This window comes from Streptopelia decaocto (genome assembly GCF_964273445.1).
Source record: "Streptopelia decaocto genome assembly, chromosome: 1".
Taxonomy (NCBI): Eukaryota; Metazoa; Chordata; class Aves; order Columbiformes; family Columbidae; genus Streptopelia; species Streptopelia decaocto.
In genome coordinates this window covers 158439362-158466390 of record NC_138663.1, presented here as the reverse complement: position 1 = coordinate 158466390, position 27029 = coordinate 158439362, and the positions used below count along the sequence as shown (strand labels likewise).

The 27029-nt window shown below is 39.0% G+C and overlaps 1 protein-coding gene across 3 annotated transcripts in view; it reads right to left on the bottom strand.

Annotated features, from left to right (window-relative positions):
• ABCC4 (ATP binding cassette subfamily C member 4 (PEL blood group)) overlaps positions 1-27029 on the bottom strand; it is a 155522-nt gene that overhangs the window by 106743 nt on the left and 21750 nt on the right. For all 3 annotated transcript variants that reach the window (XM_082076217.1, XM_082076216.1, XM_082076218.1), the window contains exons 5-13: positions 25727-25816; positions 25100-25263; positions 20819-20944; positions 17329-17578; positions 12804-12908; positions 7680-7769; positions 7132-7323; positions 5501-5595; positions 5308-5394 (exon numbers count right to left, since the gene is read on the bottom strand). In XM_082076217.1, coding sequence (XP_081932343.1) covers positions 5308-5394; positions 5501-5595; positions 7132-7323; positions 7680-7769; positions 12804-12908; positions 17329-17578; positions 20819-20944; positions 25100-25263; positions 25727-25816 — 1199 coding nt within the window. The remainder of the gene's footprint in view (positions 1-5307; positions 5395-5500; positions 5596-7131; positions 7324-7679; positions 7770-12803; positions 12909-17328; positions 17579-20818; positions 20945-25099; positions 25264-25726; positions 25817-27029) is intronic.

The window sequence follows — 27029 nt, the reverse complement described above, 5'->3', positions numbered from 1 at the left end:
TGACAGAGACAAAAAAACCCCCACACCTACTTCTACTATTGTGTTTCTATTTCTATGCCCATCTTGTTAACTGGTTTTCCCAATCTCATTGCAAGTCCCAGCCTCCACTGGGCTAACACATAAAGACAACCAGTCTACAAAATCCACTGCCCTGTCCAAGGCACCAGCCAGAAGTGGATGGCTGGAGAAAGTATATAAGTGAACATACAGTGATGCTTCCTTTGGTACACATTTCTAGCTTCCAGAGTCCATATATTAGGGACTTTTTGAGACAGAGATCTTAGTGTTTAAGTAGCTCTTCATGAACTTTTCCTACATGAATCTTTTCTGATTTAGTATTCTTAATACTGTTTTGCAAGGGTACCCACAGACCACTAAAGCACACAACTACACTGGGGCTCTCCAAGTGGGTTTTTTTACTTCTATATTGCGTGATCTTAAAAAAAAAAAAAAAAAAACAACAAACCCTCAAACATTTATGTGAGATAAAAACTGAAAAATTTTACCATTTTTTGAAAACACACAGTGTACAGGGATCACACTTATGCTTTTCACTTTCTGGGAAAAACAAACAAACACTCCAAAACCCTCAGCAACATCGCTACAACATATTCATACCTTTTAAACATATTCCCTACAATAAATACAACAGAGCTCAATGAATTTCAATTGTGTCATCTAAACACAAAGGTATAACTAATATATTTTTAAGAGCAACACCTGTAACACAAAAAGGAGGTACAGGGTATTGATGTTTGCCCAATACTTCTCATGAGGGCTGTAACCTCTGCAGTGGGATCAGAGGCATAATGAGCGTCGACCAGGTGTGAAACACAAAGTGGGAAGGAAGCCTTAGAGATATCCATGATTTAGAGAGATTCTACCTGAAAGTGAGTGAAATCCTTATATTTACACACCAGCTCCCCTGTATACTTGTCATCAATGGACGAATATATATATATACGCCTTTAATCACAGCACTGGCAAGTGCATGCCAGGGTTATCTTTGCTTGGTCGCTCTGACACACCAACTGCGCCTGTAATCCCTCTACAGAAACAAAGAATGCTAGCTTTTATCTGCTAGTTCTACAGGACTGATGAGCTCCACTTTCTTTTAATTACCTATACCACCATATTAGCACTTTTTCCTCAAAATCCCAATGTTACAGGAGAGCTACAAGCATACCTCACTTTGCGAGGTATGAGACTGGAAGCATTCATGGACTCCTAAGGGTTCTAAAACTCAAATTACTTTAAACCAAGGAAATATTCAGATCTATATATTTATTTATTTTTTAAAATGCTCTTACTCATTCACCCTACTTCATTTTGCTCCTCTCCTCAAGCACTTCTGAGGCTTAGGTAAGAACACACTGAGGAATTTGGGTTCTCTTAATCCATGCACTTCGCATGATGGAATTTCCCTCCTCTGCTGTCAGTTCGATTCTTCCTCACCTTTTTCTGCAGTTACGAAGGACACCTTTGCTACAAAACCATGCCTGCTCCCCTCCCTCTCTTGCAGAGGAATGCTCAGCTACCTCACATGGCAACGGAGAGACTTTATCTTTCAGGACACCTGGTCAACCTGCCAGGTGACCCTCCAGTCAGCCTCAACACATGGTTATCCTATGAGCCATTGCCCACTTACGCGTCCCTTGAGTTCCTATGGGATGCCATCGCCTGCTACCAAAATCCTCCACCTGAAGAGATGCTAAAGTTCATTACTGTGCTGTGATAACTGTGGTGGTGGAATTCTGTTTGATAGCAGAAATGATACACCTGTGCGCACCAGTCCCAAGTACCACCACAACTACTTCAGGTCTGATTTCAAAAGATTCATAGACTGTCCTGCAAGTCTGTCTACTTTCACAAGAAAGAAAGGAGGCTGATCACCAACTGAGGCTGGCACACAGCTCCTGTCACTGGAAAAGACACAAGGGAAGAAACGTAGCTGTGTTAACAGACTGATGGATTGTAAATCTCACTCTTAAAAACACCATTTCGAGTCAATATCACTGATGGGACACAATTTAATTTCTATCCAAAGGCGATCTGAAACCATATAATCTATAGAAATATGCTTAGAAAGGTGCACAGGGAGAGGAGGAAATTTCTTGGGATTGAAGCACAACTGAATGATTTTCATAGAACATCACAGGCTATTCCAAACTTCGGCATACAAAGAAACACGCTACTGTATCTGTATGGCTGTCCCTCATTTCAAAACACCACATTCCTAAAAAGTTAATGAAAAGCTATTTTTATGTATATATTTATATACAATACATGTATATTTTCATACATGCACACAAACATATAGAAAAACATAGAACTATACTGGTGCCCCCTCACTGGAAAAAGGCTGAAGCATGCCTACTGTTAACCATCAAGAGAACTCACAGAAAAAGAGGCTACAAATAATATAAAAATAGGGAATCCCCAGTTTATATCCTACTAAACCCCAAAGAATCTGACCAGGAAAGAGGAATTCATTGAAAAACTGGCTTTATCTGTTCCATCATCCATGCAACAACTTGTCTGTATTATGGAGAAATTCGTAATAAACACACCTCTTATTAATAATATTGTGGACAGTTTTGCCACTAGAGCTGTGCTACTAGCATTTTTTCTCATTTGAAAAGTATTTATATATTTTAAATTGTTTACTGCAGTGGCTGAACAGAGCAAAGAGAAGCAGCAAATGTAATGAGCCAGTCATCCACAGACTGCAGCTTCTGGGAATTACTAGGAATATATCTACCTTTGATGTAAACACAGAGACTACACACTTCTAAAAAAAAAAAAAAATAATATAAAGTTACAAGGAAAAAAAAAGGAGCGACTGAATTGAACAATATCCATTTCAGATTCTCATTAACTAACCCACTGCTTCTTCCATCTCATCCATTGTTTTATGCCTCGTGGTTCAGACTCCTGGGGGCAGCTCATATGAAGTGGTGTCTCAGACATTCCTCAGCACCATATTTCTAAGAAATCCTTCTTGCCCAAGTGCTTTTCTCTCTCCTCCACATTTCTAGCACTATTCAAGAAGCATTAAAGAACATGCCCTGCTTTGTTTTTCAAAGCAAGCTACTGAACATCCCCCAGCACCTTTTACAGCTGCCATGGAAGGTCTTGGAAGACAACTTCTGTTTGTAAAAAAGCCCTCCCTAAAAATCTTCATCAGGGAGGCCTTGCTCAGTTTTCCTTGCCATTGCTACTCCACCCAGTCCATTTTTTCCAGACAATGCTTTCATTCTACTTTTATCTGTTTCGCTCCAACTGATCTAGAGCTGGCGAGGAAAAGCAAACAAAAGTAAAATAAGAACGCCAGCAAGTTTTCTGAGTTTCAAATTCCCTGACATAATCTCCTTATTTCTCCTCATCTCCACACATTTATCAGCAAAACATACACTGTGCTCGCAGAGCAACAGCTTCTGGCTCCTTTATGGCTTTGTACGTACAAAAAGCCAGACTTCAAGTTCTGCAGTAGGACAGAGGTGTCAAACTCCTTTTCAGCGGGGGCCACATCAGCCTGGCGGTTGCCTTCAAAGGGCCAAATGTAATTTTAAGACTGAATAACTGCAGGAGTAGTTACATTTATACAGTTCTAAAACTACATTCGGCCCTTTGAAGACAACCGCCAGGCTGATGTGGTCCCCAGTAAAAAGGAGTTTGACACCCCTGCCGTAGGATGCAGATGCTCCTGATGTCACAGCTCACATAAAATGCAGAATAAACTGAAGAGGCAACGTGACCTCCTTTGCAAGGCTCTACTGTACTCTCCTGTTTTCCTCTGTGTGAAAAGACCTTCAGACTTAAGGAAGAGACAGGTTAACAGCTTGAGCGGGTGAACTTTCAGAACTCAGGTGCTGATACAGCCAGATGCTGGAGTTGTAGAGTGATCTTGTGCAGAAACAGAAAAGCAGCAGCTAAAGCCTAGATATCTTCAACAGGCATTAAAGGAATTTGATAGTGTGTGTGAACTACAGAAGTAATGAACTCCATCTATCAGCTGTGGCAGGTGAAAATGGTCCTGCACACAATAACAAACATAAAGCCTATGCATCATAAAACTCTTACTCCATGCTGGCTGATGGAAACAAACAGTAGCCATTTGAGGAAATCAATAGAACAAAATGTTGATGGTGTTTCAGAGGGATCTCCAAATTCAAAACTGCAAACATCAATAGGACGTACAATTTTCAAATGTAGATACTAAGAGCTTCCCCACATGGGGAATAATAACACGCATGCAATGCTAGTCAATGCAAATTCGACAACTGTTTCTGCAAGACGAGTTTTTTTTAAGATTGTCTAGGGGTGGAGAGGCGGGAACAGCAGCAAAACCAAGTTAATTCATGTATTTGGAGCACCGAATTCAAAGCATGTAAGTATGCCCAAGAAAACATTCTCATTAAAGGCTTCAACCAAAGCCCAATGAACCCAGTAAACGGAATTTTTTGTCTTCTACTTCTAATAAATTCTAGATTATACTTTTTAATACCAGGCTATGAGGAAGCAAGGATGAAACACGGCCTGGGAATAACTGGATTATTCTCACACTTGCTATGTGCCATAGATTAGGCAGTTTGAAAGAAGAGAGAGAGATGGAGGAGAGAGAATCCACTGAGAAGGGAACCTGACTTTTCACAAACACTCTCCTGTTTCTTCAGGAATGAAAGAAGGTCCAGTATAGCTTGCTTTCACAGTAAGCTTATACATTATCTTTTCTTCTAGTTCTATTCTCCACAGTCTGCTCTGTAGGCCATGGTTTTCTGTTTCAACTATCTAAGAGAGATTTCAACCATTCAAGAACCAAATGAAAAATCACTCAAAAATCCAAGAGTTCTGTCATTTTCTTTAGCCACTTTAATTAAGTGCTTATTACTATGCAAATAAAGCTGTAGCAAACTAAGAAGTGATTTAAAATCCCAACCTGTATTATTCTTCACTCATATATATATAAAATACATAAACCCAATATTTATAAACCCAAATACTCAGGTATAAAATCTGACATTTTCCTCAAGAAAATGGCATATGTTCCCTTAGAATAATTCTATTATCTTCAAAATGGACTTTTACAGGGCTTTTAAAAATCAAGAACAAAATGACAGACACACACGGGAAAAAAAAACTACGTGACTTCCAAATACACAAAATAAGAGGACAAACAAATTCAGAAAGTGAATGCATTAAGCTTCATGAAGAGATCCATCTCCCTGAAAGTGCTTTCTCATGTTTTTCTAAAAGGAATTACAAGATAACAATTGTACTTTAAACAAAAATAAAGCAGGAACCTACTTTTCAAACAAATGTCTTCCAACTTCAGCATCTACTGCACTCAGCGGATCATCCAAGAGATAGATGTCTGCATCCTGATACACAGCTCTAAAAGGTTTAAAGAAAAGTCAGTATTGCAAAGTCTTGTATTTGTTTACTGTTGTCAATAAAGTCTGACAACTTGTAAATTTTAGAAACAGCAGAAAACATTAACCTGGCCAGATTTACACGGGCCTTCTGTCCCCCGCTCAGCGTAGCTCCACGATCTCCTATTACTGTTAAGTCACCATCTGCTAATAATTCCAAGTCCTGTGAACATGAAAGAAGAGATAGAAAGATTTTCTTTTTTTTTTTCATCATTTTAACTTCTGATCGACAAAGCTGCTTCAACATAACATATTCTTCTTTGAAAAGTCTTAACTTATAGTCTCACATTAAAAGATAAAGATTCATACTACATGAAATATCTATATGACTTTGTACCTTCCGCAAAAGATAATTAAGAAAGCAGGAAAAACAGGTGAGATCTTAAAGTTCAATTTTTCTACAGCTTTGCCAGAAGGAATATTAATTCTTAGTATTACAAGGAATATTTGGCGGTGATTAAAAAACAAACAATCAAACTAAAAATTATGAAGTATAAAGTAATTATTTTTACTAGAACAAAATGAGCTGTCACAATAAATAAAACCAAACTATTATCATCAAATTATCTTCTATTTGCCAATGTCCCTAAGAATTGCATTACTTTTATTCTTACTGCAACATATCCATGAGAAAAAAACACAACAACATTCATCACACAATTTGGTTAATTTATGGGGCTTGGGAATACAAGTAAGAGAACAAAATAATACAGTGTTCCATGTCATATTATTGTATTTCCTATTAAAGAAATACAGAATATTTTATATTAAGCTATAAAACGTATTCTGAAAGTTTAGTCATAGCTTTTGTAAGATAAATAAATTTGAAAGAAAACTATTAAAGCAAATCTACCATCAAATATGAAGTGTTTTTTCTTTTTTAATGCAGTCTGCTGTCTTTCAAAGTCACTAAAACTTCAAGTTCAGACAACAGCATATGACTGAATATCAGGAGGAGATATTAAAACTCTATCTACTGTGTGTAAAAACCTTGCAAAAAAATTTTCGTCACAGTAACCATCTGCTTTTCACCTGTGTTTCTGCTGACAGGAATCTTGTAACATGCTGCATGAAACCTTTTTAGCTGCCAAGCAAAATGTCTGTTTCTTGACAAATCTGGCTTAATCCTCTTCTGTATCTCATGTCAAACTCCTTTGCACACAGACCTTTCAAAGATATTTTTTTCATAAAACTACTTGGGCTCAGTAAGTTCTCCAATATATAGCACTAAGGTTCTTCTGATAGCTGTTAGCAATGCATAATACGTGATAGACGTGACATTTACTTTCAAAAAAACCCAAACAGGATATATACAAAATGGAAGTTACAAACAGAGCCAGCTTGATACTTTGTTTTCCACCTTTTATTGCATTTACACACACTCCTACCATAACACCAGTGCAAAGGGCTAAACTGATTATGAAATTAAATAATTGGGAATAGCTTTTTCCTAATTTGTCTGTGCTTCACATAAGCTAGATCTCCCTCTTGTGAAAGTTTTAGGAATTACAAGAATGTGCTTACACAAATGTCAAAAATAATTACGCATATTTCTGTTAAGCAAGAGGATCTTTTTCACATGCTACTAATAATAATCAATTCTATATGTTATATATTGCTACACATACCACAAGTTTGAAAGAACACCAAGATAAAAATAAACATCATGAAAATAAAACACTTAAGGAGAAAACCGTACCTTTTTAAGAGCACAGACTTTTAAAACTTTTTCATATTTTTCTTTCTCATATTCCTTGTCAAACAGTATATTACTTCTTACTGTACCAGAAAACACCCAAGGCTGCTGAGAAACATAGGCGATTCTTCCAGTAACGTTTATCAAACCTTTGTCTTTAGGCAGCTCACCAAGTATAGCACTTAAGAGTGAAGACTGGAAAAGATGTAAAAAGTAAAAATTGAAAAGTTTGATCACGTTAAAGACATCACAGAGACTGAGCAGCGTTTACTGGCACAATGACCTATTTCCCCCTGTCTGTCAAACGACTGCCAGCAGTAGAAGAGCACGAGCACTCTCTACATGGAGCCTAGAAGCAACGTATAAAATATCGTTTAATTCTGGACCATCTCCTCCCCAACCCTAGAAGTTCATCTGCCTGTCTTGAACACCAGCATCTCGATGTCAAGTGTAGTGTTATACACAGAAAGGAACTGTACATTTTCAAGTTTCTATTTACATTTAACAAACTCATAAAAAGCCCACAGAACGGAGTAAACATTAAGACATACCTTTCCAGCTCCTACAGGACCGATCACAGCTAATAATTCCCCTCGTCTGACAGTAAATGAAAGTTGCTGAAGTGCTGGGCTTTCTAAACTCTGTGAATTTAAGAAAAAATTAGGTTTCCTCAGTAATAGAATACGCATCATCAAAACAACTCTTTAGAAACAGAATACAACACACATAAATCACTATAAATTAGCAACCCATACGCCAAACACATTTTCAGGCACACAACGTGCCTCTTCAGCAATTCACAAACATTTCTGGAAGACCCTGGTCCTGCACCAGAAATGAGTTGCACAGATAAAACAGCATTCAAGGAATGAGGAACCTGAAGGCAGCAGAAGTGGCGTCTCCTCGCGTCCTCACCACAGCTCAGCACAAAGCTGGGGTGGCCACCTTGGACACATGCTGGCTACCACACCGGCATTCACGGCCCCAGCACAGCCAGCCCGGTGACTCTGAGGAGCCAGAAAAATGCTGGAAAAAGGGAGGGTTGAAGCTCTCTCGGAGCCCCAGGAAAGCCAGGTCTGTGTTTGCTCTAGTCAAGGCTCTATCTGAAGTGAAAACAGAAAAACGCCATTTGATTTTACACAGCTTCATCTTGGAGGATACGGATTCTCAGAGACTTTTCATGCACAACACAGTGCGCTATTTGTGTGAAAATAACTACCCTAGGATTGTTTGTTCAATATTCCTTTTTAGGATGCCTATCCTTTATGTTACACTACTGATAAGTGCTTATTTCTCTACGTATTTTGCACCTCTCCTATCGAGGTTGTAAAAACTACTTCTTGTGAAAAGAAAGGATGCTCATGTGTTTAATAGCTATGTGAAACTGCAATTCCTAGGGGCCTGGTGCAGCTCCCTCTCATTAAAGCAAAACACCCTTGTAACACGACTTGCCTTTACATGCATCTTAGACCACAGTAAGCATGACTGACACTAAAATGCAAACAGGAAAATATATGCATTTAAAAAAAAAAAAATTAAAAAGCAGTATTTCTATTAAAAGGCCAAACAAAAACCCAGCCATAAGTTTCAAGAAAGGAGAGCAAGGTGAAGAATACCTAGTATACCTCTACACAGCTTGCAGACTGCTTACAATTTCCAGCCACCCTTTGAAGCTACAGGGTCCACCATCTAACCCCACATGAAAGATGCTGCATGATCAAGTTCTGGCACTGCAAAAAGGGGAAGCTTGGAACTCGTTTCAGATTATTTGGGAGAGACACAGGTACAGTATCCATCCACACCTGTGACAGCTGCAGGAGCAGGGCTGGCACACGTGTCCACATGTGCCAGGAGAAATACTCGGTTGGGCAGCACCGTACCCAGAACCCAAACCTGCACATCTCCCCATCACAGCCCCTACTTTGCAGAAGTGCCACAGGTTCATAAAAAATCAGAGTCACGCTGTGAGAACCCAAACTTGTGCACATTGTGCAACTCTGCAAAACTACTTTTGTTGCTATTACTGATTTCCACAAGGTGGCATCAATGGGGCCTTTTTCCTTTTCTCCACCCTCCTTCCCAATCAGTGTTTTACCATGAACTTGATCTCTCTGTCCAGAGAACACAGTTCAGGTGTTCAGATAGCGCTAAGGTCAGGGGAATTCTACAAACTCATGGCAGCCAAGCCTTCTTTTTTTCTTTTTAATACAAAGGTTGTAGGAAGAGAAAAAAAATCTCTTATTAAATAAATTAGGCTATATGGAAAAGTACATAAGCTTTCAGACACACAAGCCCTTCTTCAAACTTCTTGAGACTGTGCTTCTGTATTCACAAAAGTGCAAAATACCCCCACTCACACTCAGGTTTTCAAAAAAAGAAGATATAAGAACCTAAAAATATTACAGAAAATTAAAAAAAAAGTTTTTCAACTATTACCCAAACATTACATATTAAAGCACTGTTGTAAGATATCATAGACCCTATATAAAAGCAGCAATGCAAGCAAACAGCATTGGCCACAAATACCCAAGGGACATGGTATTTTCACAAAATAGAATTCCTTATAATTAAAGACACTTTGTCCTGAATTCATCACACCTATTTTTAGGCACTAAACTGAGGCACTTAAATTAGAGCGCAGACTAATATTACAGATAAGTTCATCTGACAGCTCGTTACCACAAAGGTCCCAGCTCCCCCGTGCCTGCATCTGCATCTTTCACTTCTCTCCTGCCACTTGTTCTTACCTCACCTTGCAGAGGGCTGGTTCATGGCACTCAGCTACCAGAAAACAAATTGTATTAAAAGTGATTAATTTTTTATTGTTTTATCCCTCTGAACTGGTTCTCCACAGGGTCATACATCCAAGCATTAACAGCAGCACAAGGGAGAGAACAGAGACACGGAGTGTGAGGACAGAAGAATGTTCCCTTCAGGGGCAGCAACTCCTTAGGTGAGCTTGGGGAGACCTTACACGTCCTACACTCGAGAGGAAAGCACAATTCATTAAGGGCAAGTGTAGAGTCTTGCATCTGGGCAGGGACAACCCCAGGTTCCAGTATAAGTTGGGGAACGACCTGTTAGCGAGCAGCGTAGGGGAAAGGGACCCGGGGGTCCTGGTGGACAGCAGGATGACCATGAGCCAGCACTGTGCCCTTGTGGCCAGGAAGGCCAATGGCATCCTGGGGTGTATTAGAAGGGGGGTGGTTAGTAGGTCCAGAGAGGTTCTCCTTCCCCTCTACTCTGCCCTGGTGAGACCACATCTGGAATATTGTGTCCAGTTCTGGGCCCCTCAGTTCAAGAAGGACAGGGAACTGCTGGAGAGAGTCCAGCGCAGGGCAACAAAGATGATTAAGGGAGTGGAGCATCTCCCTTGTGAGGAAAGGCTGAGTGAGCTGGGGCTCTTTAGCTTGGAGAAGAGGAGGCTGAGGGCTGACTTTTTTAATGTTTATAAATATATAAAGGGTGAGTGTCACGAGGATGGATCCAGGCTCTTCTCAGTGACAAGCAATGGTAAGACATGGGGTAATGGTTTCAAACTGGAACACAAGAGGTTCCACTTAAATTTGAGAAGAAACTTCTTCACAGTGAGGTCGCCAGAGCACTGGAACAGGCTGCCCAGGGAGGTTGTGGAGTCTCCTTCTCTGGAGACATTCAAAACCCGCCTGGACACATGCCTGTGTAACCTCATCTAGGTGTTCCTGCTCTGTTGGGGATATTGGACTAGATGATCTTTCAAGGTCCCTTCCAATCCCTGACATTCTGTGATTCTGTGATCCCATCTAAGGGATACAGACATCATAACATCGCACAGAAGTATTATCCTACTTAGGCTCCTCATTTCCATGACTAAAATTACAAGGGATAAATTTGGCCTCTGTTGAAATGCTTGACTTTTAAATCTAAAGTTGCTCAGCTGACAGACTGTTCTGTAAACTCAAGCCACACCAGTGAAAACCTGGACTGAAGAATCCCTGATTCCGTGCTGGTATCAGACTAGCCTGTGGGACTCAGATAATACTTGCCTTATTAAAACAAGAGTGTTACCATTAATTAATTGTTTTTGTTTATCTTTTGATAAAGTGTAATACTCCATGTTATTTTTTTCCTAAAAGTCTAGCTAATAATCCCTTTTTTACTTCCAGTGATGTGCGATTTGTGGATTGTTGAGTTTTTTAGTAGCTCTTTGGGCTCGTAATCTTTAAAATTAAAAAATTACCATCCAGCTGTACACTGTCTATACAGAGATCCAAAGAGTCATTAGAAACCTAGTCAGGGCAGTAAGCTAAACTGGTCACTTGACAAAGGATAGCATGCTTTTGTTATTCCTTTTCTAACTCCTCTCTCTCAGAACTCATCATCTTTCCAGTACACAAGAGTATATAAGAGTACCTTCCTGAGATGCTTTTAATAATTCTGGGAGAACTATACTTCTCTCATGCACACTGCAATTAAATATCAAAATTAAAATTACATTAAAAATTTTGTAAGCGGTTTGTTTTAAATCAAAAGGAAACCAGTAATTCCAGTCATGCTGCCCTGCTTTACGCAATATAAACAACTTGTGAAAAAAAAGGTGATTTATGAGCACATTATGCAATCATTTCCTATAACCTGTTAGTGGTATCAATGTTGGCTTGGGAAGAAAACAGAGACTAAGAAATACATCCTATTTTGCATTAGAATGTATTCACCATAGAGTTTTTCATATCAATTACAAGTTTGTTCAATGTCTCAGAAAGAACTTATGTCACAGAGACAACTCCAAGAAAGCAAAGCCCAGTAATGTAGCAATTTTCTTTTGTAGCTGAGCAGTAGTAATAGGTAGATCCTCACACATTCACACTTTTCTTCCTTGGGCCACAGCACATGTAGGACAAGAGGGTACATAAAGGGAAATACATGATGTCTTATTTGCATTACATTTATATGCAAAATTCATTTTTAGAGCTTCCAGCTTTTCTTATGGAGACTGAAGCTTCCCTTGTGCAAGGATACTGGCAGCTCATAATAGCTCCAACAATTCAACACAAATTGCTGCTTGCCATAGGAATTTCAGTTTTAAAACAGAAATAACAGTCAATCTCTGTCTTTCTTACAGAAAAGGATATATACCAGATTTATCACCTGTGTATTGTCCCTTTTTCTAGTCATTTTGACGATTTTGGCAGATTTTAAGCAGAGAACAATTTGTAGCGGAACACTTTCAATTAAAATACACAGAGTAACAAATACATGCAGACTAATCTCTAAAGCTTTCACATCTGTTATGAGAAGTATAATATTGTACTAGTTCTAGAGTAATGGACTGATCAGTGCTTGGTTCACAGAAAAAAAAAAACCATACACTAAGGCCCACCTTACTGTGCTGTCTGTCCTTAATTCCAGTTGAAGTATCTTAGCTACAATACAGCGCTGTTTAATAACAAGAGATATTTTCACATAGAAATGTATGAGTTTTCATTTAGCATAATATTCAGGAATATCTACTTCTGAGATGCACTTGATAGTGGTTTAAGTACTATTCTACAGAGACAGCTTAACATAGTAAAAGGATTCTCATACACAAAGGATGGAATACAAAACATCAGCACACTATAGATAGACACAATGCTTTTTAGACTTAAAATGCCCGCAGCGCCAACATACTTTACATTTAGTAGAAGTACATTTACCTTATCCCAATAGCAAGTCAAATCCTGAACATGAAGAATGATATTCTCGTTATTACCATGCAGTTGTGGCTTGAAGTGTGAGACTTCATCAAGCATCAGAAAGTTCTGCAATAAAATAAAAACATGGGATATTGCCTAATGTGAGACCAGGAATGGGAAAGGAACCCAAGTGCTTATATTTGGAAGCAGCATACAGAACATTAACTATGGGGAAAAAATTAATGCCAAAAAATGATCCAGGAATTACATTTCCAAAGCAACACACAACTCCTTCAACAGTGTACCTTCAAATAGCTAGCAGCCCCCTCCTAAAAAAGTGCAGAGTTTTTAGCATGAAAGTTCTACGACACTCTAACAACATGCTCAAACAAAAGAGAATTCCTCAATCAAATGGACTTAAGAACTAGTCCTGTCTTTCCCTTGAAACACTGCCGTACCTTGTAATTGTTTGATTCCCCCTTCCCACGCAGAAGAGGTGAAACCCTCGGTGCAACACCTTATCATTCCACTGCTTTTACGTGAGGGCTTATTTTATTTTAGTTTTACTGAGAAAAACGATGAGGACACAGTAAGAAGCTGTCCGTTGTTCTTATTAAGCACTCTTCCAGTGACAAAAATGCTGCAGAACACTATCTGAACTTCTCTTTTTAAAGTCTAGGGCATTAACAAAAAACTTGCTTGCACTTGCATGACCGGTTCATTCCACTTTTACTACTGTACTTCTACATTGAGGAGGACAGGCAGGCGCTGATCTCTTCTCTCTGGCAAGCAACGACAGAACTTGAGGGAATGGCAGGAAGATGTGCCAGGGGAGGTTTAGGTTGGACATCAGGAAAAGGTTCTGCCCCCAGAGGGTGGTGCAGCACTGGAACAGGCTCCCCAGGGAGGGGTCACGGCCCCAAGCCTGACAGTGTTCAAGAAGAGACTGGACAAGCCCTCAGACACATGGTGTGAACTGTGGGGTTGTCCTGTGCAGGGACAGGAGTTGGACTCAATGATCCTCATGGGTCCCTTCCAACTCAGGACATTCTATGATATGTTATATGCCAAGTCAGAGAACCTTTCCTTCAAGTTGCATAAATGTGCACCTTTGTACCATAGCCACACTTTCAGTACCTCTTGCCCAATGCTAGATTACAAATAGCTCAAAGACATTTAGAATCACAGAGTGTCCTGAGTTTAGAAAGGAGAAAAGCAAATTCTAGAAAAAAGTTTAAGACTAAAACACTGAAAAATTCTATCATGCTTTGAATCACAGTGCATAAAGACCTTAAACAGGCCACTAGTAGACCAAATTTTGAGACGAGGAGGAAGGTCTCGATCTTAGAAGCCAAGATTAGTTAACAGGTACTGAGCTGACTGCTTGCAGACACAAGTCATCAGGAGGAGGACGCCGGGAGCCACAGGAGGGCAGCAAGGGCTCTGCCAGGTGCTCACAGGCACAGTGGGGCTGCTCCAACCCCAGCCGGGGGGATCTCTTCAGAGAGCCCTGAGAAATGAAGTGTTCTAATGCAGCAGCCTGCAAACTCAGTGTACGTACACATACACCTCCACCACGTAAATGTGCAAAGCCACACATGCCTGAGCTCTCTGGCCAGGTAAGTATTGCTGAGCGCTGTTTTTAGACGGGCAGGACCCAATGGGTGTGTGCGTGAAAAAGAACTAGGGAGGAGAGGGTGGGAGGCAGGGAAAGAAACACCAAACACAGCCTAAATGAGTACTGGGGTGTGTGGATTGAGAAAAGACCTCAGAAGTGTGATTGGGATTTAGATGATGGCTGAAATACCACAGCAGTCTTAAGTAAGGAATTGTCTCTCATTGTTTCTGCATTTGCTAAGAGTTTCCTCTTATAGCAGTAGCATTAATCCCAGGTATAAATCCTAGCTACCTATTTAACTTAAAAAATATTACAGTATCACATATGGAAGCTTTCAAACAAAACCAGTACAAACGAAGAAGAAAGTTATATGGTTAACATAATGAATTTTAAACAACACTAGAAATACAGCTTTCAAATGCAGGAAAGTAACTTAAGCCTTAGAGACTTTTTATGTTCTCTTAAAACATTCTTCCATTGTTTTTGTACTTAATAATCTTCCATGCAGAGAAAAATAGAGTTGCTACCATCCACAGGATGCCGAGAAGCAAAATTTACCTCGAGATATGAATGTCCTTGAAAGAGAAACATTTATGTTTTGCACTCAGCTACAACTTCCCTTTTCTGCATGTCTGTCAAAATAACCCTCCCAAAAACAACTGCTCCCACTTTGTTTCACAAGGGAACCCTGAGCTTGTTGCTCCATCTCAAAAGAGAAGAGATGCAGACCAGCTCTCAGATGTCTAGCTAAGGGTGAGGGGAAAAGAGAGCTTAGGTGAAAAACATAATGAAGAGATCGCTCTTCTTTTTGCCACACAGTTCTTATGTGTGTATAAATGAATATGGAAAGAAAGGCTACTACTTTCCAGATGACTATCATTCTTTATTGTCACATGAAGCACAGTATTTCCTGCTTCCTTCTCTTTATCTGAGAGTACTTTAAGATCAGTGCAGAAACCTTGCTTGTTCTACAAAACGTAAGAGAAAGCACGTTCTTAAAAAAATACATTTTCAGTTTTGCCCAAATATACCTAGCCATCATCTTAATAATTTTTTTCTGTATTTCCTTCTCTCTTCTCCTATTACTTTCCACTTATTTTCATCTACCTGAAGGGAAGTTATAGCCAGGTGGGGATTGGTCTCTTCTCCCAGGCAGTTAGCAATAGGACAAGGGGGCATGGGCTTAAACTCTGCCAGGGGAAATTTAGGCTGGATATTAGAAAGAAATTCTTTACAGAGAGAGTGGTCAGGCATTGGAATGGCCTGCCCAGGGAGGTGGTGGACTCGCCGTCCCTGGAGGTTTTTAAACTCAGATTGGACATGGCACTTAGTGCCATGATCTAATAAATGGACTAGAGTTGGACCAAGGGTTGGACTCGATAATCTCTGAGGTCTTTTCCAACCCAGTCGATTCTGTGATTCTGTGATCTCAATAACACATCTTTGGTCATCAGTAGCATCTTGTCATTCAGTAGCAAAACATCCCACCCTAAAATAGTTTGGGACATGGAAGGTAAAAAGTTGGCAACAGCATCTGGGATGCTACAGATTCATTAGGACAACTCCTTGCCGAATGAACCTTAATGCTGGAGCTGGTTTCCAAAAACCATCCTTAAGGAATCATAAGTGCCAGGGAGCTGGAGCCAGATGCCAGAAGCAAATTCATGTGACCACTACGATATGCTGGAAACAGACACAAGAGGGAAAAAGGGCACAGATCATCACTGCCTCTACTCAAGTGCCGTTCTCCTGTTTTACAGCATTGTTTTTAGGCATCCACGTCTCTCAACCTGCACAGCTTGTAAGAACCCCTGAAAGAGCACTGCCCTGCAGCTGGATACAGAAAGCACAGAAAAGACAGTGTGCAGCATCCCAAGCACTTCCCTCCTCTCCAACACTTGAGTTTAAAAAGTAGTAATAAATGTTAGTGCCTACAATATTGCTGTGGTCATGATTTTCACATATTAACCTTCTCTAACTCCATTTGTGTCAGCACTTGCAAAATGCTTCTTTGAAGTGCAAAGATTACCTGTTTAATACATAGGTTTTTGTATAGTTAGTAAATTTAATATAGTTGGACAATTTATCAACAAAAAGCTGATCTACTATATTCGAGCATATTGGAGAAGAAAATAAAAGAGGAGATTTTTAGTTACTTTCATCAACAAATGGCACAGTGACACTATGCAAAGCCATATGATTACATCTAAAGTGTTTGTTTGCCCTATTTTAGATTAGATTAACCTGGTTTTCTTGCAAAACAAAGTTCTAAACTGGCTGTCATGCTTAATTATGTATTTCAATAACTTGACAATTCGTGATTTTTAAATTCAAAATGCATTTTGCAGTTAAGCCTTTTGCTTTGCAGTTTATGCTAAAGTCCTGGTACACACGTCAAGCGTGACTATTTTATCCACAAGATACATTAAATCCAGCAAACCAAACAAAATAAAAGTCCATCTGCCAAAACCAGCAGCATTACTGATGTTCATACTTATTGAATTTGAGTCTTCACTCCAGTAGTGAAAGCAGCCACCACACCAGCTGGGGCTCACACATGTCCTCCACAGCTGACAGCGTAGAGCAGTGCAAATGGAATGTGAATCCTACAGCTTCCATCACTCTTCTTTGTCTTCCAACTCCCAGTCCCAACATATCTGCATATCTGTAAACACGTTCCTCTTGCTTCATAAATGTCTACAGCATCTCTTTGCATGTACACTCTTTGCTTACATTTCAGCCTGCCCTACAGCCCATGTAATGTTTTGCACACACATACACACAGAAACACATTTAGTTTTCAAAAGAGGTTATTTCATTAAAAATCCCAAACTGCAAAACTATAGTAAGGCTGCTTTTTTCGGTGACATTAAAAAAATATTAGAGTAAGAGAAGAAATCCACATACCGTTCAAATCCATCACCATACCTTGATTCGTCGTATGCTAACCACCGCCTCGGATACTCTCTCAACAGCCGCCGGGAAGAAAAGAGTTACTGTCAGTCTTACTGCACCATACAGGGACACCGCAACAAACACCCGGCTTGCAGAGATGGCATTGCCGAGCAGCACATATGCCATGAACGTCATGAACACTGTTATTTTGCTTGCCACAAAAAAAGAGGCTAAGTTCAGTCCTCGAAGGTAGGAGCTTTTCATAACCATGGCAATCTCCTTCCTAAAAATGTAAAATATAAACAATCACATAAACCTCTCCCTCATTACAGTTGCCCCCAACAAAAGGATGAGGGAAAGCCAGACTCAGGATTTTACTTTTATAACCTTTCTACACCCCTCGCAGCACCCCAGCTGATATATAAAGAATCTATGTTATATAGTAAGTAACAAAAAGGAATCTAAAAGGCTTAGAAACTGAGTGGGGAAAATTATTATATTTAATATCATAGTAGCTGTAGAAAATAATTATTTGTCAAAGACAGAAAACCAAAATATTCTTTTTTTCCTGCTTGGGTCAAACTAATATTTTAATTCAGATTCTAATCTGCTTCAAATCTTTCTGGGTTGCATACAAGAACAAAGAGGAAAACACCTCTGTATAAGGGATAAGCACCCACAAACTCCTTGTGCTTCAATATAAAAAACCTGTGGAGTTCAGGCATAAACCTCCTGGAAAGATCAACGCACACTCTGCAGTTGAAAAAACAAGACAACTTCCAAAAGATCAAGAGTTCACCTGTGGCCCAAGTATCTAACATTATTCAGCTGCTGCTTCTCAAACTAGATCATAGAATATGCAGTATTTCCTTCAATTTCAGGCTAAATTCTTCCCAATTAGAACCCTGCTCCTGGCTTCTTTTGCTCTAGGAATTCTGGTTCATAATACAGAAACTACTGATCTGGGAGGCCAATTGTTCCGCCAGCCATAACCCGAGCTCAATAGCGACTGAAGTACTGCAGAGACACAAGAGTCTCCCTCCAGCAACTGAAAAGCTGCTGATGTTCTCAATTTCCACTTTCAGTTTCCACTTCTAAATGACTCATCAAGTCTAGTCCTCAAAATGTTACTGCGCTATCTACAATGTGGACGCCATCAGGCTGAACTTCTTACTAAAATAATAATTTTTCTTTATCAAGAGAGCCATAATAACTTACTCCTTCCCCATATACCCTAGTTTTATCTGCTTGAATTAATAAAGAATATAAAATCCTGTAACAATTCCTAATTTCTCTTCCAAAATATTCTGGCAATTCTCAGGGAAAATCTTGATCATTTTGATTACCTTCCATTTGGAACCATACACTAAGATTAGAAACCCGAGTTATGATTATACAATTTGACGTAAATTAAGTCCTCGCTGAACAGAAAGAAGGATGCGGGATGCACTACTGGAAAACTAGTTAAGCAGCTTTCCCACTATACTTGCCAAATTGGCTGAATTGACAGACTTTCAAAGAGTTTCAAACACTTATATTTTTCAGCTTAAGGGCTCACAATCTCTGATCTCCTCCAGAGTACAGTGAAAGAACATTTGTATGTAAACTCCTTGAACTGGGTCTAATTCAATTACTTCTACAATCCTGGATGAAACTCTTTTCCCACCCTCTAATAATCCTTAATAATCCTCTTGCTATCTGTGGATAATCAGCAAGTTCTTTGTGCTACTCTCCATAAATATTAGGCAAATTACAGCCTAGCCGCAGGCTGTACATAATATACTACATTGTCTTAAGGCACAGAGTTATATAAAAGGAAACTAATACGGGAAGCCACAGGAAAAAAGAGCAACGGAGGAGTTCACATGTCGTCTTAGCAACTGCCAAGGGCCACTGTGGGAATACTGGCCAATAAAACACCTGTCTGAATTTAAAACTTTTAACTACAGTTTTCCACAGCGCAGTTAAAGAAGAGAGGTCAAAATATGTTTTGGAAGAGCTTATTTCTCTCCATCACTTAAAAGGAAGTCTCTAATCCTAAAAAGGTGTTTGACTTGGAAATCTAAAGTTTAGTTATTTGAATACACTCATTAAGGAAGCTTTCAGTAAAGAAATACCCTCTCTGGCTTCACACAAGGAGGAAAGGATTATGTGCATGAGAGGAAATGTACCAGGGCACATTAGCAAGTTTGCAAGCCTGCACATGGATGTAAAGGAAAAAAAATCCTTTTAAAAAAAGGAATTACAAATAAAACAAATTAAAAAAAAAAAAAAAAAAAAAAAAGAGAATCTACAGCAGGATAACAACCTTCTACTTATATGCTAGAGAAGAACATAACATGAAAAGTAAATAATGAGAAATATGCACCTGAACTCCTCCAGTTATCCTTTAGCACTGAATGCTCTTACATTGTCAAGTAAAAGCATAAATATTGACCAAGAATCACATTTATGAGTAAGTTTTAATCAGACGCCGATTGACCTCTGAAATGAAAAGTCTTAGGATACCAAACTCAGCTGGGCTTGCCAGTTGAACAACTAGGGAATTTCTGAGCTGCTGCCTTTCTCCCCTCCATCCCTCCCAGATGGCTTGAGCAATACGTCAAAATGCAGAAAGGGAAGCAGAGCACAACCTGGGGATACTGTAATTTAGGACAAAAAGTCAGACTCCATGTATTTCTCAGAAGAGAAATGCCTGCTTATTGTTCCTTGCTATTAGTTTACAGAACTGTGAGAATGAGATTGTTCAATTACAACTATTACAGTTTATTAGTTGCTGTTTTTAAACACAACTGTAAAAGGAAACATAAAAAAACCCAAGAAAACAGAATTTCTAAATCTCAAAGTCTTTCTTTCTTTTTCTGACCCTTCAAACATATTTTCATTACTTCACTCTTGCTATAGGAAGTTTAAAAAAAATTCAAATGTCCTGGCTTCAGCTGGGATAGAGTTAGTTTTCTTCCTAGTAGCTGGTATAGTGCTGTTTTTTGGATTTAGAATAATGTGGATAACATCCTGATTTTCAGTTGCTGCTAAGCAGTCAAGGACTTTTCATACTGGCCTGCCAAGGAGAAGGAAGGAAAGGGACACAGCCAGGACAGCTGACTCAAACTGGCCAAAGGGATATCCCATACCATATGACGTATATAAACTTGGGGGAAGGCACTGGGGGTGATCTCTGCTTGGAGATGGGATGGGCATCAGTCAGCAGGTGGTGAGCAAGTGTATTGTACATCACTTGTTTTGTATATTCCTTTACTATTATTATTTGCTCTTCCTTTGCTATCCTATTAAATTGCCTTTATCTCAAAATAAAACTTCTTTTTTTTTTATTATTTTCTCCCCCATCCCACTATGGAGCGAGCAGCTGTGTGGTGCTTTGTAGCTGGCCTGGGGTTAAAACACAACACCAAAGAAATTCAAGTCAACTGCACTTCAAAGCACAAAATAATGCACTTATTTACATGTAAAAAAATGGAAACAGATACCGATCATATACCAAGCTGTATCTTTCCAGGATTACCTTCTTAAACCATTCACAAGTTCCGCAAATGATTTTTCCCAAGCGTACATCTTTATTATCTTCATACCACTTATGACTTCATTCATGGTCCTAATCCTGACATCGGTTAAGGCGGCCGTCTTGCTTCTGTGAACAGCACAAAGTAAAAATTCCCAGATTCTCAAAAGAAGAGAAACTATTTACAATCACATTACACACTCATATTAATGGCATTTTTGCTTTTATGTGTAAAGAGGATTCGTGTAACTGTAATTGTATTAAAGGGCCTCCCTGAAACAGTATGTCAAAGCTGATACACAGCAGACAGACGTGGTACGCCTGTATTCCTGGTATTCCCTTTTCTCAAGGAACTGTGAGTTGATTCAGTGTTCGGAATTATATGTCAGCTTGCACAAACACATGGTATTCCTTAAACAATATATTTGTGTACAAAAGAAACCTCAAAAAATTTACAAATATTACATTTAGAACTAAACAAAAAAATCAAAAAATTACTTTAAAAAATGGTTTTGAAACACCAAAATAAGCACCATTCTCATAAGGCTCTTTTGATGTTGTTAAAGAAACTAGCTTCCATTTGTCTTTTCAAGATTAACTCTAGTTGAAGCAAAGATTACTTAGCAACACTACATGAGCTATAATTTAGGACAGCTAATCTAGATATGGTTTTGTTTAATAAAGATTCTTTAAGCATTCAGTGTAATTAATACTAAAGTAAATTTATTTGGTTTAGGCCCACATCATGTTTGCACTGATGAACAAACTGAAAAAATATATATGATTAAATAAAGTCACATGTAATGAATGCATAAACCCTGCTAATAAAGCTTATTACAATTCTGAATTCATTCATGTAGACAAACATGCTTTGCAAGTGGTGAGCTATGGTAGGCCTTATTTTGATAAAATATACCTTTTCCTGCTAATTTACTTATTTTTGTTTATACCAATGAAAGCTAAGATTCAGAGATCATATTAAAAAAAAGCAGCTCTTTAGAAGAGGTGGCTGGGTTTTGTCAGCTTAACCTGCCCCCGTAAGATTTCTCTGATGCTCCGGAAGAAATTGCCATGTTTAAAGCACTTATGTAGCAAAAATTTCAGGTGCCTGCTCATCATTTTAAAAAAAACTTCTCAGCATCAACATTCTCAGCACCAACTTCTCATCCCAACATGCTGGGATGGTTGAAGCAGAGTATTAGGAAATATTTATACAAGAAAACTGACAAAAGAAATGTAGGAACTTGGCCTTAATACAGTCAAGGCTTCTTATTGAGCATGAAGATATCCTAGTCTAAACCGACCATACTGACATGGAACGAGATTATCTTTGCTCAGTCTTCTTCTCCCTTTTTCAAAAAGAAAGAGTAAAGTAATTCCCCAAAGAATGTGAAAGCTTATCCTTTCTTCCCCATGCACACACCACCACTGCAAAAGGCAAAATTTCGCATATGTTGCTCATGTCTCTGCAGCAGCAAACAACAATTCTCACCTGCAACCTTTTGAAAAAGTCACCTTTCAGACCTAACTTGCAGAGTCAGTCTCCAGATAACAGAAGGTTGAAAATAATTCAAAATAATCAAGTTGAGAGAGGTTTCTTTTTTAAACGGCATGAACCGAAAAGGCTATAGTTCCCATAAACCAATTTTTCAGTTTTCCTGCTGAAATGCTAGCATAGTAACCATCCTCTTCCAAATTGCTTTAAAATATTCAAGAGGTTGGGAGGGTTATTTTTGTTTGTGGTGGTAGTGGTGGTGCTCATTTTTTAAAAGTTACACTCCTCTGCACTACAAAAAAAAACACACTTTGTACATACGTACCAGAAGCTACAGTCTCAGAGATATTATATAATAGTTTAATGCACACAGACTTCCAGTGCACTGATGGCAATTTACAGCAGAGGAAGACATGCCCCCCGTTTTAAAAACGTTGAGAGTACATGCAGATCAAGATGACTGGGAAACACATGCTCACGCAGCAGGCTTAAGAGCACGGTAGGACCGGAAAATTCTTTAGGCGTCTGAAAAGTCCCCTCTATGATACTAACAACTATTCTAAATTAGGCAAGCTGCAAAATTCCTTTTTGATTTCATGAGGTCTATTTGGTGGGTTTTGATCACGTCTGACAACAGTTCCATACAGTTTTTCTCCTAAAAAAAATTAAAAGGGCTTTAAATGAGAATATTACATTTGCATGGCTAAGCAGTAGGAGGGCTGAGCTCTTGTGAATAAATATATATAAAATAGTCTTCAGTCTAATAATTGAACTATTTCTCAAATAATAATTAGGTCATGTGTATTTTGTAAAACTTGTAGTGTTTGTGTATGTAAAACATACACTGCATAATACAGAGCATACCATTCCACAGGATACTAAGGCCATTTCTGTGAACTCCTTCAGCACTAAGCTGATGCCAGCATCATAAACTGGTGTGCACATACGTGTTTACAAGACTGGGTCACAAGCACAATGCTGAATAATAGCACAAATTAGCTGTCACACTAAGCGTGCCTGGATTTTAGCAAAAGCTTTAATCCTTAAATTACTTCTTCATAGCCTGATTTCCTTAAACCCATGTAGATTCCCAGAAATTGCCACTTGAACACACTCATCACCACAGAGCTGGAATCCATTTCAGTTTTCCCATTAACTCCTTCTGTTCACTGCACATTTCTATTTACAAATAAAAGATCTATGCACATGCAGACAAGTAAAAGTTCTTGTAGTTAACAAATTTGTTCCTCCATACTGCATCCAAACAAGTGGCTGTTAATGAATGGGGGAAAAAACCCAAACAACATTACACTGCCACTGGTTAACTTTTAAAATACATACCTTCGAGAAGACACTTTTGGCACCTTGTTGTCTGACCCTGGACAAGTCCCTTAATCTCTTTGTGCCTCAGTTTCCCATCTGTAAAATGGGGATAATAATGCTTACCACCATGGATAAGGCACTATTGAAATGCTAAGTATTTTAACTATTGACTTAAAGCTCAAAACCTCAAAAACTTTAAAAACCCAACAGTGAAATAGCTTGATTCTTATGCATGCATATTACACATGCAGTGAAAATATATGTTTAAGAATATACTGAAAGTGTTCCACAAACAGCTTTTATAATTTAAAAAAACCCTAATAATTTGACGAAGAACACTGAATGGCTCATTATTTGAGAAATAGTACATAAGCATAATAACTGAAGACTATCATAGTGGTAACAAATAGAAGGAAGTCTAGAGTTGGTCTGCTTTGGTAATTCTCAGCTCACTCTTCACACCTAGCCATGCAATGGCAATGCCAGCCTCAATACCTCTGGAAAACTTGTCTTAAAATACAACTTGACAACAACAGTAACTCAATAAAAAAAGTTTTACTTATCCAAAGAGCTAGAAGGAATCCATTCACCCTGAATACAAATGCAACAAAGATGCATAAACACTACTAAGCATATGTGTACACAGTAAAGGAGCACAAAAATATTCCCACTTAGACGCCAAAGCCATTTATAAACTCATGATGTAAGTAAAGCATGATTAATTACACAAGAAACAAAAAGTTAGGAAGCCAGAACATTGAAGATAATTCAATATTCCCACTTGAGGCAAGCTTTTTTTTTTTAGGAGGAAGTCACAGAAAAAAAAAAATTATATTTGTCTGATAATGGAAAACTACTGCAAACTCATTTTTATCTCCACAGCCAGGAACCTTACAGTTATAAACCTCATAGCTGGCATGAAAACCACCATCATAATATCTTTCTTCCTTTTTCTCTCCGTTCTTTCCACTTGGTCCGCTCTGCATCTTTGTCTTGGAGGAGATAGAGTAAAATCTTTGAACACAAAACTTTCAGAGCTTTCTGCTACAACTCCTGTATCACTCCAGTAAGTCAAATTTACATCAGTACTGACAGTCTTGCCTTTGTAGCAACCACTCCCTAAGCATCAATGCAGGAAGGCAGAGCTCAAGGAGTTACACACAATTCTATGCCAAGATCTACAGTAAGGCAGCTACAGAAGTAGCCCAACTCTTCTAATATTCTGGACAGCTACTGAGTAGCAGATATTTACAGCATGTCTGGAAGACAGAACACTTCAAGTCCCTAAACAGGAATTCAGAAATCTCACATTAGCAATGATGAAAAATGGCAGCGAAGATAAAAGACAATGCAAAACACCTCACCAGACAGCAGCCGATCTCAGAGCAGTACTCCACCTCCATCCAGCACGCACGTTTTAAAACTCAGGACAGAAAATACCTACAACTCAAGACGTGCACCCTTACCTTAGGGAAGAAAAAAGCCTCCCAATGCAGGTCTGGACGGGAAGAAGAATAATCAGAACCGCCATTCCTGCAAGACACGATGGGCCTATCTCCATCCAGAGAAGTACTGTTACTGCTATGGCTTGAATTGGTCCAGCCCACAAGAAGTGCAAGAAAATCGTTACCTAGGCAAATAGTTAAGAAACAAAAATTAGCTTTTGGTCTTAGCTAAAAAATTAAGCCCTAATAACACAAGGTTGATGAAGATGAAGCACCTTTGCCTGCAGCAGGTACTGAGGCATCCAGTGAGAATTCTGCACCAGACTCAGAGACCTAAATCTGCACGGAGGTGCCTAACCTCCAGAAAGTAAGCAAATCGCCACATTGATTTTGTTTTATCTTCATGCACCAACGTTTCTCTGAGCTTAAGAGCTTAAGAAAACAGCAGGAAAATATTTTAAGGTGGGGGATGGGGAGAGTAGGTTTTCCTCCCATATTTTAAGAGAATATTTCTCTTCCTACAATGTTAGAGAAACAACTATAAGAAACTTTCACAAGCAACACATAGGCACCAGTGGTAAACAAAAACTTCTACATTCAAACTCCACAACTTTTTAGCCCCTTGGAGAGATCTGCAATACTCCTTACCTGATCGAATTTGTTCACATCATTCGACAGAAGATTTACTATTTGACCAGTGGTAGTTTTCGCCATGGCTACGTTACTGAGACGAAGTGCCTAAAAAAGTCAGAACAGTTTCAAATTGTCACAGCTGACAGAGCACAGTACCTCTGTACACAGAAGACTCGATACTCAAATACAATATCAGGGCAAAGGCTGAAGGCACATCGCAGCCTGAGAATACCTGTGCACCGTTCATGAACCTCAGATATTGTGGGCTAGGTTAAATATTCTGAAGAAAGCCCTGAAGAAGACAGTATAAGAAGACAGTCTAGGGAAGAACTGCAAGAACTAAAGTGCCAGAACTATCTTAGTGTGGGAAATGATTAAAAATGGGAAAATACCAACATAGTACGCTATTAAAGAGTCTGCAACTTATCATTTGAATTGCTTTCCCCCACATTATGAGCATCTCTTCTAAACAGGAATGAGAAAACTTTACCCAAAGACCAAATTAAAATCAGGACAACATTTGGCCAGCTGAAGAATTCTGTTTTGAATGGGATTCCTGACAGAAGACAAAAAACCCAAGTTATTTAAGTAATTTTATGCTATCACTTCTTACTAACACTGCGATCTGTGCCTTCTGTCTTTGCAAATCAGACTTACTATCTCTTTACAAATTCATAAATATTTCCCTTGCTAATAACTTTCGTAAAATCATAAGATTTCTGAGTTATATTAAAGGAAGTTTACCACATGCTATGAGAAGCAAAAAGAGTAGATATAAAGTATTTGTATAGCTTAATAAGTTAATCAGTAAAGAATAGGATGTGATTATAAAATAGCCCCCCTCCCCAAAAAATCACATATGGAAATACGCAATCAGAACATTACTGGTGTCCTGGTTTTGTTAAAAACAAGACCAGTTCTCTTGCAGTAACTTTCCTTTCAGCCAAGTTCTTCTAAGTACCTTCTAAGTAACCGCATGTTTTTCGGACACTGCACTCCAGACTGGTAAGAGCAATCAACAGAATGCTGAAGAAGCTCATGTTTAGCTTTACTGCTATGACAGCCAAGAATTCTGATAAAACTTCACACATTCAGTCGCGAGAGGGGCGTGTTTGCAAGGAGAGGCAAACAGAACAGGTGACTAAAACTGAGTATTCCATCCCATATGCGTCACACACCCTATAAAAGAGGGAGATCACGAAGGTCTCACTCTCTTCGACCATAGCCGGCATCTGAAGAGGACCCTGCCTGTCTGCCTGTGATCCAAGGTCCGAGACCCTGCATCCCTGAATCCAGTTTCCAGATTCCAGTTTCCACA